This window comes from Lontra canadensis, unplaced genomic scaffold (genome assembly GCF_010015895.1).
Source record: "Lontra canadensis isolate GAN:19392208 unplaced genomic scaffold, GSC_riverotter_1.0 scaffold1, whole genome shotgun sequence".
NCBI lineage: Eukaryota > Metazoa > Chordata > Mammalia > Carnivora > Mustelidae > Lontra > Lontra canadensis.
Window position 1 is genome coordinate 27,741,613 of NW_022630995.1, and position 21,261 is coordinate 27,762,873.

A 21,261-nucleotide genomic window follows, 5' to 3' on the forward strand; every position below is an offset into this window, starting at 1 on the left:
CCCTTCCGTTTATGTTTACATTGGTGCTAGCTAAAGCAATTAGACTAGAGAAAGAAATTAAAAATATATTCACACTGGGAATAAAGAAGTAAAACTATTTGTATTTTTAAATGACATGATCTTGTATATGAAAAATCCTAAGGAATTCTTATTCACGCTGTTAGAGATAGTAATTGAGTTTGGTAAAACTATGAAATATTAGTCTACAGAATTCAGTTCTCTTACCCTAGCAGTGAAGCATCTGAAAATGAAATTAAGAAAACAGTTCTACTTCCAGTAGCATTAAAAAAGCAACTTGTTTATTCAACAAATTTAATAAAAGAAATCTGAGATTTTATACACTGAAAACTATAAAAAATCTTTGAGAGAAATTAAAGAAGACCAAAGTCTGTGGTATTGGCATACAGATAGACATATAGATAAAAGGGAATAGCATTGAGAGTCCAACCGCCATAAATGTAGGAATTTATTTCTAATTAGTTTTTGATAAGGTTACTAAGACAGTTATTTAATAAATGGAAATACATCCCATGTTTGTGGATGGGAAGACTTAATATTAGTAAGGACACTACTACCCAAAATGATCTATAAATTTAACATATTTTTTGTGAAATTCACAGCTGGCTTTTTTTGTGGAAATTTTCCCCCAAATTCATATGGAAATGCAAAGGACCCCGAATAGCTAAAAACAGTCCTGAAAGTGAAAACCAATGTTAGAGGACTCACACTTCCTGATTTTAAACTTATAAAACTATAGCAGTCAAGAATCTGTGGTATTGGTGTTGGGAAAGACCTATCGATTAATGGAATAGAATTGAGAGTCCAGAAAGAAACCCATATGTTTATGGTCAATTGATTTTTGACAAGAGTGTCAATCAAAACAATTCAGTGGGAGGAAGAATGTTTTATGTCAACATAGAGTGCTGAGAGAATGGATATTCACATTGAAAATAGAAATGAATTTGGACCTCTACTTCACAACATATATACGTGTTAACTCAAAATGGATCTAAGATCTAGAAGTAAGAGCTATTAAACTCTTAGTAGAAAATATAGGTGTAATTCTTTGTGTTCTGGGTTAGGCAGTGGTTCGTTATATATGACACCTAAAGCATAGGCAACAAAAGAAAAAATAAAGAGGACATTATCAAGCACAGTTTCTTAGTTGTGTTACAAGGACACAATAAAAAGATTGAAAAGACAACCACAGAGTGGGAGAGATAGTTTGCATTTCATATATCCTGTAAGGATATTATCCAGAATATATAAAGGATTCTCAAACTGAGAAACAAAAAGACAATCCAATTTAAAAATGAGCAAAATCTTTGAATAGTCATTCCTCTGAAAAAGATCTTACAAATGGCCAGTAAACATGTGAAAAGATGCTCAAGTAATTGTTAGGGAAATGCAAGTCAAAACCATAGTAGGGTGTCCTTTTTCCCTCACTAGGAAGGCTAAAATAAAGAAGACCTAAGTGTTGGTGAAGATAGGGAGTAGTTGGAACCATCGTACATTGCTGATGGGAATGTAAAATGGTGCAGCTACTTTGGAAAGCAGTTTGGTAGTTTCTCAAGAAACTAAACTTGGAGTTACCTACTTTACTCTTAGGTATACACCTGAGAGAATTGAAAATATGTGTTCACAAAAAAACCTGGACACGAATATTACAATAATAAGAGCATTTTTAGTAATAGCCAGAACGTGGAAACAAATATCTGTTGACTGACGAATGGATAAACAAAATGTGGTGTATCCATCCATGTGTATCATTCACCTATAAAAACGCATAAATTGCTGATACATGCTATAACATGGATGAACCTTGAAAACAGTATTCTAAGTGAAAGAAGCCAGGCATCAAAGACCACATAATGTTTGATTCCGTTTATGTGAAATGTTCAGAATGTCTCTTCCGTAGGGACAGAAAGTAGATTGGTGTTTGTCAGGGGCTGCCAAGTGACTTCTAATAGTTACAGGGTTACTCTGTTGGTTTTGAAAATATGCTCAATACTGGTCATGGTTATAGTACCTTGTCAATGTACTAAAAATCACTGAATCGTACTTTTAAAAGTATAAATTTTATGGTATGTGGGTTTTATCTCAGTTCTACTAATTCTAATTCTGATACAATGATTTTTTTTTCAGTTAGTGCATAATAAAATTATTATAAAGTATATGTTAAAATTATTGCTTGTCACATGAACTATCCAGGAAGTATCATTTCTTTCTTGGAGTAGAATGTACATGTTCTTGTCCCTGATTTATTTGATGGAGAGACACAGCGAGAGAGGGAACACAAGCAGCGGGAGTAGGAGAGGGAGAAGCAGGCTTCCCGCCGAGCAGGGAGCCCAATGTGGGGCTTGATCCCAGGACCCTGGGATCATGACCTGAGCCCAAGGCAGATGCTAAATGACTGAGCCACCCAGGCGCCCTCTTATCTACCATTTTCAAACATAACATGACTTTTAATGATAATTTGGCCACGTTGTAAAAGAATTCTGAACATATGTGCTATATCATTTATGGTGCCTTTGGCTTCAGGTTATAAAGAACCTAAATAAAAAGTAACTTAATAATGTTTATGCCTTGAACAGTGTGGAGGTAGAGCAGCTCCATGGTTGCATAAGCTGGTTAATGCAATGATGCATCACCAAAGGCCCAGATGGTGTCTGTTTTATCCTCAGTGTGTCATCTTTGCCCTCAGGTTCTTTGGCTTTCTGATCAATTTCCCACCCAGATAGGAAGTTTCCAAAGAGAAAAACAGAAACTGTTTATGCCTTTCTACCATCGTCATCTTTTTTTAAAGAATGAGAAGCCTTTTCCAGGAGCCTCATAGCAAAACTCCTTCCACATTTCATTGGCCAGAATAGGATGACAAGACAATTTCTAAACCAGTCCCTAGAAAGGGAAGTGGAATATTTATTTTTTAGTTTTTTAAAATAGACTTTATCTTTTTTTAGGTGATTTTTCAGGTTTATAGGAGAATTACACAGGAAGCACAGAGTTCCCATATGATCCTGCTACACATAGTTTCCCTTGTTATTAACATTTTACACTAACGTGGTACAGTTTTTTTTTTACCATTGAGGAACTGATAGTGAATAATAATATTATAAAGTGAAGTCCATAGTTTACATTAGGGTTTATTTTTTGTGTTGGATGGTTCTATGAGTGTTGATAATTGCATGATCTCATGTATCCACTATTCACCATTACAGTATCATACAGAATAGTTTCACTGCCCTAAAAATGTCCTGTGCTACACCTTTTTCATCCCTCACCATCCTCTCCCTCAGGCCACTCAAGCCTCAAGTTTATCTTTTTAATGTCTCTATAGTGTTGCCTTTTCCAGAATGTCATATAGTTGGAATCATACAGTTTGTAGCCTTTTCAGCATATTTCATGTAGCAATATGCATTTGAATTTCCTCTGTGTCTTTTTATGTCTTATTATTCACTGTCAATTCCTCTAGTTTCTTTTTACTGCTGAATAATATTCCATGGTATGAATGTGCCACAGTTTGTTTATCCATTTACCTATTGAAGGACATTTTGGTTGCTTCCAAATTTTGACAGGAAGAAAGCTGCTATAAACACTTATGTGTCGATTTTGCTGCACCATATGGTAAGCCTAGTTTAGCTTCGTAAGATACTGCCACACCGTCTAACGAGTTGGCTGTACCATGTTGCGTTCTCATCACAGTGAGAGTGCCTGGTGGGCTGTATTCTTGACAGCATATGCTACTGTCCACGTTTTGGGTTTTAGTCATTCTAATAGATGTGCAGTGGCATCTCATTTTATTTATTTATTTTTTAATTTTTAAGGATTTTATTTATTTATTTGACAGAGATCACAGGTAGGCAGAGAGGCAGGTGGTGGGGGGTGAAGCAGGCTCCCCGCTGAGCAGAGAGCTCGATGTGGGGCTCGATCCCCGGACCCCGACACCACGATCTGAGCCAAAGGCAGAGGCTTAACCCACTGAGCCACCCAGGCACCCCAGCATCTCATTTTAATTGGCAGTTTTCTAATGACACATGGCGTTCAGCATCTTTTCACATGTTTTTTTGCTGCCTGTACGTCATCTTTGGAAGGTGAAGTGTCTGTTCTGTCTTTTAGTCTTTACCATTTTTTAATTGGGTTGTTTGCTTTCCTATTGGGCTTTAAGAATTGTTTTTACATTTTGGACACAAGCCCTTTACCAGATAACATGTTTTCCAGATACTTTTGGCCAGTCTGTGGCTTTTCATTTAAAATGTGTTTTCATTTAGCACTTTCATTTAAGTGTTTTTCACAAAGCACATGTTTTGGTTTTATAAAGTCCAACTTAACCATTTTTTCTTTGGGAGATGACGATTTTGGTGTTGAATCTAAAAAATCATTATATCCAACTCACCTAAATTTTCTCCTTTGTTTATAGTTTCACACTTCACATTTGGGTCTGTGATCCATTTTGAGTAACCTATTGTGAAAGGTGTAAGGCCTTCTGGGATTTTTTCCTTCGTGATGTCTATTCCATTGCCAACCATTTGTTGGAAAGACTATCAGTTGTCTATTCGGTTGCCTTTTTCCTTTGTCAGAGATCATTCGACTGTATTTATGAAGGTCTGTTTCTGGGCTTTCTATCCTGTTCCATTCTGTTAGCAGTACCATACTGGCTTAATCACTGTAGCTTTTAGTATGTCTTTAAGTTGGGTAGTGTCAATACTCTGTTGTTTTTCAGTACTGTATTGACTATCTTGGTTTTTTTTTTTGTTTTTCCATATAGAACTTAGAATCAGTTTGTTGGTGTCTTCTGTTAATAACTTGCTGGGATTTTGATTAGAATTATGTTGAATCTAGATCAAGTTGGGAAAGAAGCAACATTTTAATAATATTTGCACCTTCCTATCAGTGAACAGAGGATAACTCATCATTTATTTAGATTGCTTTTGATTTCTTTCATCAGTGTTTTGTAGTTTTGCTCAAAGAGATCATGTATTTTGTTAGATTTGTATCTCTTTTGTTTTTTGTGCTAATATAAATGGTATGTTTTAAATTTCAAATTTCAGTTGTTCATTGCTGGCATATAGAAGAGCAATTGGCTTTTGAATGTTAACTTTGTATCCTGCAGTTTTTCTGTAATCACTTATTATTTCCATATGTTTTTATTTTTTATTCTTAATAGAACCAGTAGACACCTTTGCTTTAGATAATCTTTTTAAAGAATTTGTAACATTTTTGTTTTATTTTTTTCTTGCAGAGAATGTCTTGGGAAGCATGAGGTGAGTTATAGGCACAAGTTTTTAAGGAAAGCTTATAATCTGTGCCTCTTCTATTGAGGATTGTTAGAAATGACAAAGTCAAAGTTTTGGGGTTTTTTTAGTGCTTTAAAAAGTATAAGAGTCTATCTGCAGATTTTTTTTTTTAATTTTAAAATTTTAAAATACTTTATTTTAGAGCAGGAGAATGAGAGCTCTTTCATGCCAGTGGGGGGAGGGGCAGAGTGGGAGGGAGAGAAGCAGACTCCCGACTGAGCAGGGAACCTGACCCAGAGCTTGATCACAAGACCCTGAAATCATGACCTGAGCTGAAATCAAGAGTCGGATGCGCAACTGACTGAGACACCCATGCGCCCTGTGCTGATTTTTAAAATATATTGTGCTTTTTGGATTTAGCCTATGTATATGTGGTCTCTATAGCATTGTTATATTGAATTTCCCTTTTAGGAATAGAATGTGGTGTTTGTTGGCATTCATTTTTTGGATTTTTTGATAAATTACTTTGATTTTGAAAATGACTATTATTAATGAAAATGTGTTAGTTCTTTATGAAACTTGTTCTCAAGTGATAACAGAGTCATTTCAGAAACATGGGTCCAGAAGGTTTTGTGTGTATTGATATTTTTCTCCTTATTCTTTTTTTTTTAAGGTGAGTCCACTCCCATGCCATGCTGTAGGACCATACTCTTGTAAGAGAGTATGTGGACGAATCTTAGATTGTCAGAATCATACGTGTATGAAAGAATGCCACAAAGTAACTGAAATTGATGCCTGCGTTGACAAAAACAAGGTAATATCCTTAGGCTGAACGTATATGTCCTTAAGGTATGCTTGAAATATTTTTTGAATAATTATGCCATAAATATTTTTCTATTTTGTTAGAACTTTTTTCTTTCTTCTTGCCTTTATCCCTTCTCCTACCTTGTCTCTCTTAATACAACCAACTTTAACAGCTTTGTGTATATTTATCTTTGTGCAAGCTCATGATAATAAGCCTTTTAATGTTCTCTCAACATATTGTACTGTGTTAATACATAGCCTTTGATTTTTGATAAAAGTACAGAAATTATCTATTTAGATAGTAGGTAGCAATATCACTTCCACTTCTGTCCATTTATATCTCTGGATTTAGTCTGGAGCATTTGTTCTCAGCAATTTTTTAAAACCTAACATCTGTGATAAGTTGTGTTCACAATTTTAATAAATTCCTAATCTTTCATTGGAAATAAAGTAAATAGCATCACAGATGTAGGGCGTATGTGTGTGAAATTCACTAAAAGCATTTTACCAAGCATATGAGAAGCCAGTCATTGAAAGATCTCTAAAATTGCCATTTTACAAGGAAAAATAAATGTAGCTAATCAAATTTTAAATGATATTTAATTTTAATTTTGAACATTAAATTCATCAACACATAAAAACAGAAACATAGAACAAGAAAATTATTTTAAATAACAATAAAATATAAAAGACTCCTATTAAAACAGAGATACAGATAGTCTCCTATTCTGAATTTCCTAGGCCATATGAGAGGTTCTGGCCGAGAAAATATAGGCTGAAATGTTTTTTGCCTCCAAAAATAGTCAGGGAAATCTTTATTTATCATTAACCACTCTACTTTTTGTCTACTTCTGTGATTGAGGGGGTTGTTATGGCCCATGTGATACAGTTAAAAGCTAACTCTTCATCCTCCTGTGTCCCAGAATGACTAATTTGCCAGAGTCCCCTGCCAGGCTACATTTGACATGATGTGTGAATAAAAAATAAACTTCTGTTATATAAAAAATTGTATATTTTAAAAATATTTAATTTTTTTGGTAAACTTCCATTCTTTGGGGTATCATAATACTATTAGCAAGTGTGTTTAATGAGGAATAAACAAAAATTTTAAGATTTGCTTTATTAAATAACACTAAATTTACAAATGGTTAAGTTATGACTTGTATGTTATTGAAAGTTTCACTTGCATTGTTCTTTTTTTGGTCTTTGATTTGGTGATTGTAAAGCATGATAACCTAAGCCTCCAGAGTATCATTCTTGCTCATGTGCAGACATGTCAATGTATTGCTTATAACCTCTTCATCAGTCCATGCTTTGATCCTTAATAAAAATATACTCATGATAAAATGAAAAAGATATTAGAATTATAAAAATTCATACTAATATAATAATTCAAAACCACTTTAACTAATGAGAGTATAGCTGCTGTATGGTTTTCCTCTTCTGGGTTTCCAGAGCATTAAGTGAGTTGAAAAAAAAAACACACTTCAAGAGCTGATTTGACACTGATTGGGGAATTATCTTGGATTATCCCAGCATTGCTTCATGGGCAATTGCTATGGTAAAATATGGGTTATAAGTTATGTGCAGTTCTTAATTTAGCTACAAGTCTGTCTTTAACTCCCACTCAGGGAAGGCTGATGCAGTGCAACAGAGTGAAAATTATATTATTTGAGGGATAATTTTATAGTCGCTATAATTTACATATTAAAAATGAAATAACTCATAAACTCCTTAAAATAAATTCCTTACTGTAATATCTCAATTGAGACCCATTGGAGAAGATCTCCTTGCATGTCCCTCTTGATCCAAATGGCTCTGGAGTTACTAATGCAGTTTCTACCTTGAATTCTAGCACAGGGCCTACAACATAGCAGATATTTAAAAGTGTTTATTGAATTGACTGGAATCAAAATTCTTTTGCTTATCTCTGTTCCAGTCTCTCCTTGGCCTTCCTGACAGATCCCAGTCCAATCAAGGCTGTTCTTAAAGGCAGTGCCTCTGATTGCTTCCATTAGCAACAAATATGTCCCTGTTGTCTAATTCATACGCTGGAGTGAGTGGAACAGAGTGGTTAACTGGGGAAAGGTGTGAAGCCGATGGCAAATGAAGTGTGTATTTCCCAAGCAAACCTGGGCACAGATATTTTTGACTGACTGAAAGAAGAAATAATGAAGATGGTCTTTTCTCTGGGAAAAATCTATACCAAAAATTTTTAAAAAAGAAAATATATATCACACACAGACAATGTATTTCTTACATAATTATGTATTGATAAACCCCTGCCACACAGTGTTGTCTGCGTGATGGGAATCACCTGGAATCTTGGAAATGCAAACTCTCAGGTCTCACCTCAGTATTTTAGCGATTGCCAAGTGATTGATCATGCACAAAAATGTTTGAGAGTTAACTGCTAAAGGCAATGTGTGTAATGTGTGATGCTTCATTGATTTAAAAAAAAAAGAATTATGTTACAATCATCAGCCTTGCTGAGAGATTGGAACTTAATTATTCCAGACATTAAAAACAAGAAATAATTCTGTAATGTGATAGAGGTACTAATTATTGCTACAATGACAATCTTATTACAATATGTAAATGTTGAACACCTTAAATTTAAAAAATGTCAAATATATGTTAATAAGATGGGTAAAAAGAGAATTTTACTTTCCAAGATTTATTTTCCAGTTTGTAATACTAATCCAAATGTTAATTCTGCTTTCCTTCTCATCATCTCATTGCTTATAATGAGGATTGCTATCTTCCCTGGATTTCCAGCTCTCTGATGAATCAGGAAAAACTCATTTTAGAAGCTGATATGACTGATTGGGGAATTATTGTGGATTATCTCAATATTGTTCCCTGGGCTAAAATTTGTTTTCTTTTTTTTTTTTAAAGGAGAATTGTGTAAGATATTTGGCAGCCAGGCTTGCTGTATTTCTGAGTTAGATAGTTTCTTCTAGAAGATAGAACTTTACATTGGAAGTGATCCAGGAAGGTAGCTTAGCAAGTACAGCTTTAGTGATTTTTTTTTTTTCATAATTGGAAGGAAGGAGCCCCATATCATCAGTATAATTCTTCTTTTGCAGATAAGGAAACTGAAGGTTATCAAGTGACTTGTTCATGATCATGTAATAGGAGAGCAATAATAAGAAAGTAGTAGTACCCCTGTCTTAACTCCCAGCCTAGTATGTTCTTCTGTTTCATGTTATTTAAGTGAAAGATTATTGTAGGCGTACCACATAGCCAGGAAAAAAACAAGTGAAACAGACAGTGTGTGTCATCTTTGGCTGTATTTCCATATTTTGAGACTCATTGCCTATATTTCTCCTAGTCTTTCCAGTTTCAGAAAGTTGTATTAACCAGTTTTAGCCAGTTCTGCAGATTAAAGGGAGGAACATCTCTTGATTTCTTTCTTCATTTTCCTTGTCTCACTACACACCTCATCGGGTTTATCTTCAAAGTATATCCCTGAATCTGACCATTTCCTATAATCTCTACCATACCCTCCTCATCCAAGCCACCATCTTCTTTTCCTAGAGATGTCTGTACTATTCTCCCAGCCAGCTTCTCTACTCCCAGTTTCATCTTACTGCATCAGCTAGATTCATCATTTACAAATGTAAGTTAAGAAATGTAAGTTAAAAAAAAAATGTAAGGTGTGTTATCTCCCTGCTCAGTACGCATCAGTTACTCTCCAGATAAAATCCAAATGGCCTTATGAGGGCCTCTAAGGCTTTATAATGATATAACTTCTGACTACTTTTCCTGCCTCTTAGCACTCATCACTCATGTGCTCATTTTTGCTTCTACTCTTTTTTTTTTTTTTTAAGATTTTATTTATTTATTTGACAGAGATCGCAGGTAGGCAGAGAGGCAGGCAGAGAGAGAGAGAGAGAGAGAGAGAGAGAGAGAGAGGAGGAAGCAGGCTCCCTGCAGAGCAGAGAATCCGATGCGGGGCTCAATCCGAGGACCCTGGGATCATGACCTGAGCTGAAGGCAGAGGCTTTAACCCACTGAGCCACCCAGGCACCCCTCTCCTTCTATTCTTGTTATTTCTTGAATATTCCACATTTGTTCTACATCAGAGGTTTTGCACTTAGTGTTCTTTTCTCTGGGACTCTACATTCGTATGGCTCTCTCCCTTATTTATTCTGTTCAAACATGAAATTTATCAGATAGTTCTTCCTTCTTATTTCTTCTGTTACTCCCTCTTAACCTGCTTTATCTTTTTTCAGAGTGTTTATGAAGACATTCTATTATCTTCTTTACCTCCCCCACTTAAATTTAAGTTTCTTAGATCAGGGGTCACTACCATTTTGCACATTTCCAGCATGTGAATTAATTTCTGGCATATGATGCTGGAAGAGTGTAGAATAAATTAATATACTTTTAAAAATAAAAAATAGAAATTATTTATAGAAGTATGTTTCCTAATTGAAACACTTTCTCTTTTTAATCCTATATGTCAAAAATAGGATTTTTATTGACATAATCACTGTTTTGTAATCATGGCTATACTTAGGAATGATAACAGAATTTTTAAACTTTAAACTTAAGACTTGGTATCCGTTTCTATAGCTCTCGTACTTTATCTCATGTATGACGTGTGAAAAAAAATAATAGCCTGCAATAATAATTTTAAACTTCTTTAGTAGGTAGATGGTAGTTAAATTATTAAATTACTAGAACAGAGAGGTACCTTGTTGAATTTATATTGAAGTACATTTATTTGTAAATGTGATGTGACTTTGGTTCATTGAAGTACATTAAAACATAAACTGCTGGTCATTCTCCTTTTTCGCCTCTATATATGTTTCTGTTTGGCAAGGTGGGAGCAGTATATCTAGAACATTGAGTGCTTTGGGAATTTTTATTTATGTGTTTAAGAGTGTTGATTTCTTTAGTTTGATGATGATCATGTTTGTTGGGTGGAAATGAATTAACAGTGTTTTATTTTGGGGCACCTGGGTGGCTCAGTTGTTAAGTGTATGCCTTTAGCTCAGGTCATGATCCCAGGGTCCTGGGATCCAGTCCTGCATCTGGCTCCCTGCACAGCATGGAGCCTGCTTCTCCCTCTGCTGCTCCTCTTGCTTATGCTCTCTCTCTCCTTCTTTCTTTCTCAAATTAATAAATAAAACATAAAAAAATAAACAGTGTTTTATTTATTTCTACTGTGACTATTCTTTAGGAAGTAATTTACATTTTTAGAGGAATACTCGTAATTTACAATTTCAAGATGAGGCAGTTTGATTTAGTGAGGTTTGTAGATATAAAAATCTTTGTGAATAATGTTCATATTGATACTTTCCTGTTCTTCATTTTGAATGTGTATTTTTTCATTTTGAATATTTTTAAGAGTGCAAGCATGCATGCACTATTTTATTAACTATATTCCTAAGAGCTTCAAAAGTACTTCCTTTTAATGGGATGCGTAGATTTTATATATATATTTTATAATTTTAATATATAGAAATGTTAGACTTCTGTACTTAGATGATTTATTACCTTACTTCCTATCAGGCTGGCCCAGAATGTCTTCAGTGTGAAGAAGGGTGCTCTAAATCACGGCCTCTGGGTTGTCCCCATCCATGTGTTTTGCCGTGTCATCCTGGAGAATGTCCTCCCTGTGTCCAGATGCTTAGAATAAAATGTCACTGCAAGATCACAAGCCTATATGTGGAATGTAGGTAAGTGGACTGAAGAAATATTCTTGTTTTACTATAATTATTTTTAACCAGTATTTTTTTAATAATTCAGAATCCTATGAAGCGTACTTCAAGGAACATTATTCATTGTCACCCATAGATGCTCGAAGCTTAGATTTTCCAATAGAGACCTGAAGAAAGAAACGTAGAATCCTTCACCTTGTACATTCTGAGCCCTGATTTCAAAGACAGTTATGCTTTTTTTCTATTTAGGGATTCTGTTTAAGATTTTTTTGAAGGAAAAAAGTTGTATCGCTGCTTTAAAAAATGTAGAAACATTCCTATAACAGATCGCTCAGTTAACAGTGTCAAACTAGAATTTTCTTGGATGAAAAGTTGAAGTGCACATAGCTACGGAGACATAATTTTTAAATCACAGACTTTTACTACAAATGTATCTGTTATGGTATTTGTCATATTAGGCTATGACTTCTATATTTCCTTTACTTAAAAAAATGTACACTCAACGAAGTGCATGTTTTTGCTTGTGGATTATGTGGAGAGAAAAACATTCCCATTTTTTTTCCTACTTAATCACGATCCAACATAATTTACTAACTTGTTCAGCTCCATTTACCCAAGTGTGTAAAGTAGGTTCTTTGTAAGTGTATTTTACTGAAGTTAAATTTGGGAATATGGCTTTGTTTCTAATTTTTTAAACAGATGTACTTCTGGAAAAATGCCTGTTAATATTAATTTAAACTTGTTTTTGTCATTTGGACTCTAGGCTCATGTTCTGTTAAATTGCCAAAGTCAGATTTTATTATTTTTAAATACGAAAATTGTTCTGTTGAAACTTTAAGAATAAAATATTTCTTTAGCTTTAGAAGTTTTGTAGAGAGAGTGAAGAGGGCAATTTTGCTTTGTTGATGAGTAATACCAAGAAAAGATATTTCCTTTGGTCTAGCAGGGTTGAAATTTCCCTGTCTTGCTTCTTTTTCCCTTTGTCATGTAGTCTCCCAAGGGTGACTTTACCTTTTTACCTTCTTGTCCAGAGTGTTGCCTTTCCAAGATAGGCTCCTTGATTATTGTGCACGTTTTAACGTTTCTTCCCATAGTTAGTACTCTGATCTACACTGCGTGGACTTTCTCTTTCTGGTGTGAGGTTAACTCAGTTGCCCTCTTCTTTTTTCTGCTCAGTTTTTCCAGAACTCTACTGGTTCTCTGAAATGATTTGCTGAGGGAACTTGAGAAGTAGGTCTGCTATGAATTGGTATTTATTTTTCTACTTATAGGTAATCTTGAACTTTGTAGAATTTGTATCTTCTAGGTATGAGGAAGCTATGGAATTTTAATGATTTTATTATTAAGTTGAATGATTGTTGGGGGGATGTGTGGATATATATGGATTGAGGTGGCTTCCATTACTACAGCTCTCTGGAGTTCCTTTTTCCTTTCCTTGAATACATATTTGAAGGATATGTTTTCAAGCAGAATACACATTCTTTTCAAGTGTATATGGAACATTCTTCAGAATAGATCAATATTAGGTCCAAAAGAGGTCTCAACAAATACAAAAAGAGTAAAGTCATACCATGCACCTTTTCTGATCACAACACTATCAAACTAGAAGTCAACCACAAGAAAAAAAATCTGGAAAAACCACAAATACATGGAGGTTAAAGAACATGCTACTAAAAAATGAATGGATCAACCAGGAAACCAAAGAAGAAATTAAAAAGAAAATAAATACATGGAAACAAATGAAAATGAAAACACAATGGTCCAAAACCTTTGGGATGCAATGAAAACGGTCCTAAGAGGGAAGAATATAGCAATACAGGCCTACCTCAGGCAGCAAGAAAAATCTCAGATAAATAACCTAACCTTACACCTAAAGGAATTCCAAAAAGAGCAACAAAAGAAGTCTAAAGCAGCACAAGGAAGGAGATAATAGAGATTAGAGCAGAAATAAATGATATAGAAAAGAAAACAATATAATCAATCAATGAAACAAGGAGCTGGTTCTTTGAAAAAAATTAATAAAATTGATAAACCTCTAGCCAGAGGAAGGACCCATATAAAATCACAAATGAGGAGAAATAACAATATCACAGAAATACAAACAATTAGAGTATTATGAAAAACTCTATGCCAACAAATTGAACAAACTAGAAGAAACAGATACATTCTTAGAAACATATAAACTACCAAATCTGAAAAAGAAGAAATACAAAGCTTGAACATAGTGGTAATCAGCAAAGAAATTCAATCAGTAATCAAAAAACTTCCAAAAAAAAAAAAAAAAGTCCAGGACCAGATGGCTTCACAGGAGAATTTTATCAAACATTTAGAGAAAAGTTAATAACTGTTCCTTTCAAACTATTTCAAAAAATAGAAAAAGGAATGAAAACTTTCAAACTCATTTTATGGGGTCAGCATTACCCGATATCAAAACCAGATAAAGATATCACTAAAAAAGAGTACTATAGGTCTATATTCCTTGTGAACATAGATGCAGAAATTCTCAATAAAATAGTAGCAAACTGAATCTGACATTAAAAAAAAAAAATCATTCACCGTGACCAAGTGGAATTAATTCCTGGGTAGCAAGCATGGTTCAATATTCACAAATCAATCATTGTGATAGACCACATTAACAGGAGAAAGGATTAGAACCAGATGATCCTTTCAGTAGATGCAGAAAAAGCATTTGACAAAGTACAACATCCATTCATAATAAAATCCCTTAACAAAGTAGACTTACAGGGAACATACCTCAACATGATAAAAGCCATATATGAAAAGCCCACAGCTGATATCATCCTCATTGGGGAGAAACAGAACTTTTCCTCTATGGTCAGGAACAAGACAGAGATGGCCACTCTTCTCAATTTTATTCAAAATAGTACTGGAACTCCTAGCCACAGCACTCAGACAGTGAAAGGAAATAAAAGGCATCCAGCCTGACAAGGAAGAAGTCAGACTTTCACTCTTTGCAGATGGCATGATACTCTATAGAGAGTAAAACCCAAAAGGCTCTACCAAAAAACTGCTAGAACTGTAAACGAATTCAGTAAAGTCACAGGATACAAAATCAATGTACAGAAATCTGTTTGCATTTCTATACATCAATAATGATGCAGCAGAAAGAGAAATCAAGGAATCGGTCCCATTTACAACTGCACCAAAACCCATAAGATACATAGGAATAAACCTAACCAAAGTGAAAGATACATAGAATAAAGATACATAGGAATAAACCTAACCAAAGTGAAAGACCTGTACTCTGAAAACTATAAAACACTGATGAAAGAAGTTGAAGATGACACAAAGAAATGGAAAGACATCCTATGCTTGTGGATTGGAAGAACAAATATTATTACAATGCCTATATTACTCAAAGCAGTCTATGCATTTAATGCAATCACCATCAAAATATCACTAGCATTTTTCACAGAGCTAGAACAATCCTAAAATCTGTATGGAACCGCAGAAGACCCCCAATAGCCAAAGCAACCTTGAAAAACAAAGTTTGAAGAATCACAATTCTAGACTTCAAGTTATATTACAAAGCTGTGGTAATCAAAGCAGTTTGGTACTAGCACAAAAACAGACACATAGATCAAGAGAACAGGATAGAAAACCCAGAAATGAACCCACAAATATATGGGAAGTTAGCCTTCTACAAAGCAGGAAAGAATATCCAATGGGATAAAGACAGTCTCTTCAGCAAATGGTGTTGGGAAAACTGTACAGCAACATGCGAAAGAATGAAACTGGACCACTTTCTCACACCATCCACAAAAACAAATTCAAAATGGATGACAGACCTAAATGTGAGACAGGAAATTATTAAAATCTTTGAGGAGAACATAGGCAGTAACTTCTTTGACATTGGCAGTAGCATCTTCTTACTAGATATACCTCGTAAGGCAAGGGAAACAAAAGCAAACAAACTGTTGGGACTTCATCAAAATAAAAAGCTCTGCACAGGAAAGGAAATAATCTACAAAACTAAAGGGCAGCCTACGGAGTGGGAGAAAATATTTGCAAATGACATATTTGAAAAAGGGTTACTATCCAAAATATATAGAGAACTTATAAAACCCAACATCCAAAAAGTATATAATCAAATTACAAAATGGGCCAAAGATACAAACAGATATTTTCCCAAAGAAGACCTACAGATGGACAACAGACACATGAAAAGGTGCTCAACTTCACTGATTATCAGGGAGAGGCATACCAGAACAATAATACCATAACTGCAATGAGATATCACCTCACACCTGTCAGAATGGCTAACGTCAACAATACAAGAAACAAGAGTTGTTGATGAGCATGTAGAGAAGGGGGAACCCTCTTGCACTGTTGATGGGAATGCAGGCTGTTGCAGCCACGGTGGAAAACAGTATAGAGTATTCTCAAAACATTAAAAATAGAACTGCCTTACAATCCTGCAGTTGCAATTTTAGTATTTACCCAAAGAATACAAAAATACTAATTTGAAGACATACATGCACCCTAATGTTTGTAGCTGTTCTACAATAGCCCAAATGTCTGTCAACTGATGAGTGGATGTAGGTGTATATGTATATACAATGTAATATTATTCAGCCATAAAAAAGAAATTTTGCCATTTGCAGTGACATGGATGGAGATAGAGAGTATTATGCAAAGTGAGATAAGTCAGTCAGACAAAGATAAATACCATGATTTCACTCATACGTGGAATTTAAGATAGAAAACATGCAAAGGGGAAAAAAAGAGTGAGTGGTAAACCAAAAAACACTCTTAACTATAGAGAACAAACTGATGGTTACTAAAGGGAAGTAGGTAGGGGGAATGGGTAAAATAGGTGATGGGGATTAAGGTGATGAGCACCAGGTGTTGTATGGAAGTATTGAGTCATTATATTGTACACCTGAAACTAGTATTGCTCTGTAAGTTAACTAATTGGAATGTAAATAAAAACTTTTAAACAATCATAGTGAGATACAATGTCATATGTTAGCATGGCTAAAATGAAAAAGACCAAAAAAAAAAAAAAAGACAAAAGACTGACAGTATTAAGTGTTGGAGAGGATATGGAAGAATTGGAACTCATATGCTGCTAATATGAGTGTAAAATGATAGAGCCATTGGAAAAAGGTTTAGCAGTTTCTTAAAATGTTAAACGACTGCCTTCTGTATGGATACCACAATTCTATTCCTAGGTACTTAACTAAGAGAAATGAAATGTATGGCCATACAAAGATTTGTACATGAATGTTCATAATATTTTTATATGTGATAACCCAAAACTGGAAATAATCCAAACGTCCAACAACAGGTGAATAAACACATGGTAGTATGTCCATACAGAATAAATTCATCAATAAAAACAAACTATTGTTATTTGCAATATCATGAATGAATCTTGGTGTGAAATCTCAAGATATAAGTGAAAGAAGCCAAACAAAAAAGAATAATGCTCTATGATTTGATTATGTAAAATTCTTGAAAATTGGAAGCTAATCTATACAACAAAAAGCATCTCATTGGTTGCCTAGCAGGTGATGGGCAATATAAAGAGATTCCAAAGAGACACAGGACATTTTTGAGGGTAATGGGTATGTCCATTATCTTGATTGTGGTGATGGTTTCATGGCTGTAAACGTATGTCAAGTCTTGTCAGGTTTTCCACTTTAAATGTGTACATTATTGTCTTCTGTATCATACCTTAATAAAAGCCCTCCAAAAACATGAAGTATATGTTTTTATAGAGAATTCTTCAGACTTAGTATTCATTGTGATAATTTTGTTTACTTTCAATTCAGTGAATTATTCCATGTTATCTTTATTTTTAGTCCTTTTTTGCTTCATGTAATTTCCTTTATAGAAATTAGATATAAAAGATAAGATGTTGGAAAATTAGCTTATTCCAAATTATAAAGTGACAGAAACAAAATGATACTAAGTCTTAAGTTCAGAGGTGAGCTGGGGTGCCTAGGTGGCTGAGTTAGTTAAGCATCTGCCTTCGGCTCAGGTCATGATCTCAGCGTCCTGGGATTAAGCCCCGAGTTCCTCCTCGGTTCCGCTTCTGACTCCTTGCTCAGTGGGGAGCCTGCTTCTCCCTCTCCCACTCTCCCTGCTTGTGCACTCTCTCTCTCTATGTCAAATAAATAAATAAAATCTTTAGAAAAAAGTTCAGAGGTGAGCACCATACTTGTAAGAATGAAAATATATGACTTTTAATAGAGCCAATATAAAGACTTTGTGATATTATTAAGTGAAATTTTGCTAAGAAAATTGCATATGTTATCTTAGAGTACATTTATGCTAATTTATACATATAGTTAAGATAATAGTTTTTACATTAGTTAGGCTAAACTTATGGTATATTTGGCACTTATGTCTAATAAAGGGAAATAAGAAAAGCAGGAAAAGAAAGAATCAAAGGTAGAAGAAAGGTAATGGAAAGAGAATAGTGACCTCCATGTGTTAGGAATTTTAAGGGTGTCACTAGTTACTGACTTATGCAGTGTCCATTGTGGTTGCATTCAACAATCTGTGAGAAAGTGGTTTTAGTCGATGTTTGTGACTTTTCCTGAATTACCCACCAACTCAAATAGAAAAGCACACAGACTAATCTAAAATGATCAAATCTAAAATGAATTTGTTTCTAACATTATAGCTTACAAAAACAATTTAAAAACTCTGCTAAAATAAACTTACTAAATTTTTCAATTTGAAGTAATTTTTTTGTTGTTGTTCTTTAAGAAACAAAACAAACAAGCATGGGGGAAAAAAAGAGAGGGGCAAACCAAGAAACAGAGTTTCAACTATAGAAAACAAACTCCTGGCTACCAGAAGAGAGATGGGTGGGGGGATGGGTGAAATAGGTGATGGGGATGAAGGAGGACACTTGTCGTGCTGAGCACCCGTAATGTATGGAAGTATGGATCATGATATTGTACACCTGAAACTAAAATTACAGTTTACGTAACTACTTAGAATTTAAATAAAAACTTCAAAAAAAAAATCTGGGTGAGCCTTTTCTCGGTGTCAGTTTTTAAGTAATATATAGAGCTATTAGTTTTTAATCTTTTATGTGGAAGCTTTAGGAAGATATTTATGAAAAATGATTGCTCTGAAGAGGAATATAATAGCAGACTACTTTTTTTTTTTTTTTTTTAAGATTTTACCCATTTATTTGAGAGAGAGAGAGAGAGTGCACAAGGGCAGGTTGGGAAAGGGGCAGAAAGAGAGAGAATTTCCAGCAGACTCTGGGCTGACCATGGAGCCCCACTTGAGACTTGATTCCCTCACCGATCATGACCCGAGCCGAAATCAAGAATCAGATGCTTAAGGGACTGAGCCACCCAGGTGCCCCTTAATAGCATAAATTATTAAGGCCAGGAACAGATGGTATTTTGTGTGTGTTTTATACTTCCTTTTTGCAGTAATTGCCCTTTTGGCATTTAATATGTTGGTAATAGATAAAGGGCTGGAAGGTTTCAGATATCAGACCAGGTAAGTAACTAAGAGAGTTGTTACAGATGATAAACAATTAAAATATTTTTCAAGAAAAAATGAAATAAGACAATTTTATGGACATGTTTGAAATTATTTTTAGAGAGGTAATCTATAAAATGGACTTCGGTTTGAATGTCATCAAAACTTCCTCTTATTTTTAGAAAAATAACCACAGCTGATGTAAATGAAAAGAACCTCCTTAGTTGTTGCAAAAATCAGTGTCCTAAAGAGGTAAGCTTTAATAGAACCCTTTTAAGCTGTATTTCTTAGGTCTTGTTTCTCTTGGATTTTCTCTTTTCTTCTTGGTCTTCTTATATCAGGTCTTTTCTGAACATGCTAAGAAATGTGGGTGCAGGGAGGAAAATGTGATTGATGTCTGTAAAAATGTAATACACACTAACTGTAGATGTACATCTCTTTATGAAATTTTGGGGTCCTAATACCCCAAAAGTTTTAAAGGTAGCTTATGTACTTTATATGATAAAGTTTTGACCTAATGCTTACCCCTCCCCCCAAATAGAAACAGATGAAGAACTGTGTAGGTTACAGGCAGTTAGACAGTAAATCCGTAGTAGGTTATTTAAAAAGCATATTTGTGTGTGTGTGTGTGTGAACTTTAAAGTTCATTATTATCTTGAATTAATATAAACCATTATATATAGTTTTATTTTTAAAGATTCTGATGCTTATAATGCATCGTATTAGTACTAAAAGTATCAAAAATAGTTCAGAAAACTTGTTCAGAGTACAAAGGTAAAAATTCACTGGTGATTTATCTTGGTGGTAATTTGAGAAACCATCCATGATTGGTCAGTTTATTTATTTATTTGTTTGTTTGTTTGCTTATAATTGGTCAATTTAAAAGTCAGAGTATTCCTTTTTTGTTGGAGGTATGGCAGTGATAATTATTTGATTTGGTTGGACATTTATAAAGGAATCCTTCTGACTTACAGATATATTAATAGTACCACTTTTATTTTAATTCTTTGTCTTTATGCACTTATCTGTTTCTCATCCTATTTAGAGTCAGGGAGAGATGACGAAAAAGCCTAAATATAGTAGTCATTCTCTTTGGTTAAATAAAAACAGAAATTAAATGCATGATATGCCTTTTTGTTAACAATATTTCCTTTTAACTAAAACTTTGATGCTTTTTATGGATTTCTGTTTAAGAACTATTGGAAATTGAACTTGAATATTTTAAAAGTTATGTAAGATTAAGATTATAAAAAGACCATTTCAAGCAATAAATGATTATTTTAATAACCCTGTCTTTGTTATATACGTGAAACTAAAGGCATTGGGATATTTCAAATTTAATTTGCTGATTTCTTCAAATCCTGACTTTTTCCCTGTTAAAATAAATTTTCTTCTGCCCAAATTAGGATTCCAGGTAATAAGTGGTTGAGAATGTCAAATTTTTAATCTGAGTCTATAATTTGGTATGAGATTGTAGTTAGAAATAACAAAATTAAATTTAGGGATTGTTAATTTGCAGTTTAGCATTTCCTTGGCTATGATTCAGTTGTGATAAGGTTACGACATTTGGTGGGACTAGATGGGTGATCATGGTTTTTTAAAAATTTGTTTTCCATGCTCATGATTTTTGGATTCTGTGCCAGTCTGGAGCCTATTACTTTTTTTTTTTTTTTTTAATTACTAGAGTATTACTAGAGTCTCCTTGGGCTCTCATGAAATTAATAGCCTTAGTTTGGGAAGAATTCAAGTAGCTGTTACAGTTTGGAATAGTCTACAAGTGGCCAGGTGAATATCCTGGTGTCTAATAGAACTTATTCTAGTTTATGGCCTCTGGACATTGGTAAGGCTACAGCAGTAATTCTCAACAGTTCAATGGCTTCTTAAAACAGATTAATGGACCCTGCCCCAGAGTTTCTGATTTTGAGGGCCTGGAGTAGGGGCCCAAGAATTTGCATTTCTAATCTTACATGTAATAGTGATATTGTTGGTCTGGCATCACAGTTTTGAGACCCACTAAGCTATAGAATCAAGTCATGCTTAGGATCAACCAAGAACTATGTCACTTCGAATTTGTA

General features: G+C 34.3%; 1 protein-coding gene across 5 annotated transcripts in view; it reads left to right on the top strand.

Moving 5' to 3' along the window:
- The window catches only part of NFXL1 (nuclear transcription factor, X-box binding like 1), a 75,113-nt gene that overhangs the window by 39,357 nt on the left and 14,495 nt on the right, over positions 1-21,261 (top strand). For 4 of the 5 annotated variants that reach the window (XM_032852311.1, XM_032852302.1, XM_032852329.1 and 1 more), the window contains exons 16-19: positions 5,240-5,261; positions 5,908-6,048; positions 11,562-11,728; positions 19,369-19,438. In XM_032852311.1, the coding sequence (XP_032708202.1) occupies positions 5,240-5,261; positions 5,908-6,048; positions 11,562-11,728; positions 19,369-19,438 (400 nt within the window). The remainder of the gene's footprint in view (positions 1-5,239; positions 5,262-5,907; positions 6,049-11,561; positions 11,729-19,368; positions 19,439-21,261) is intronic. The other variant, XM_032852338.1, reaches the window with a different exon arrangement.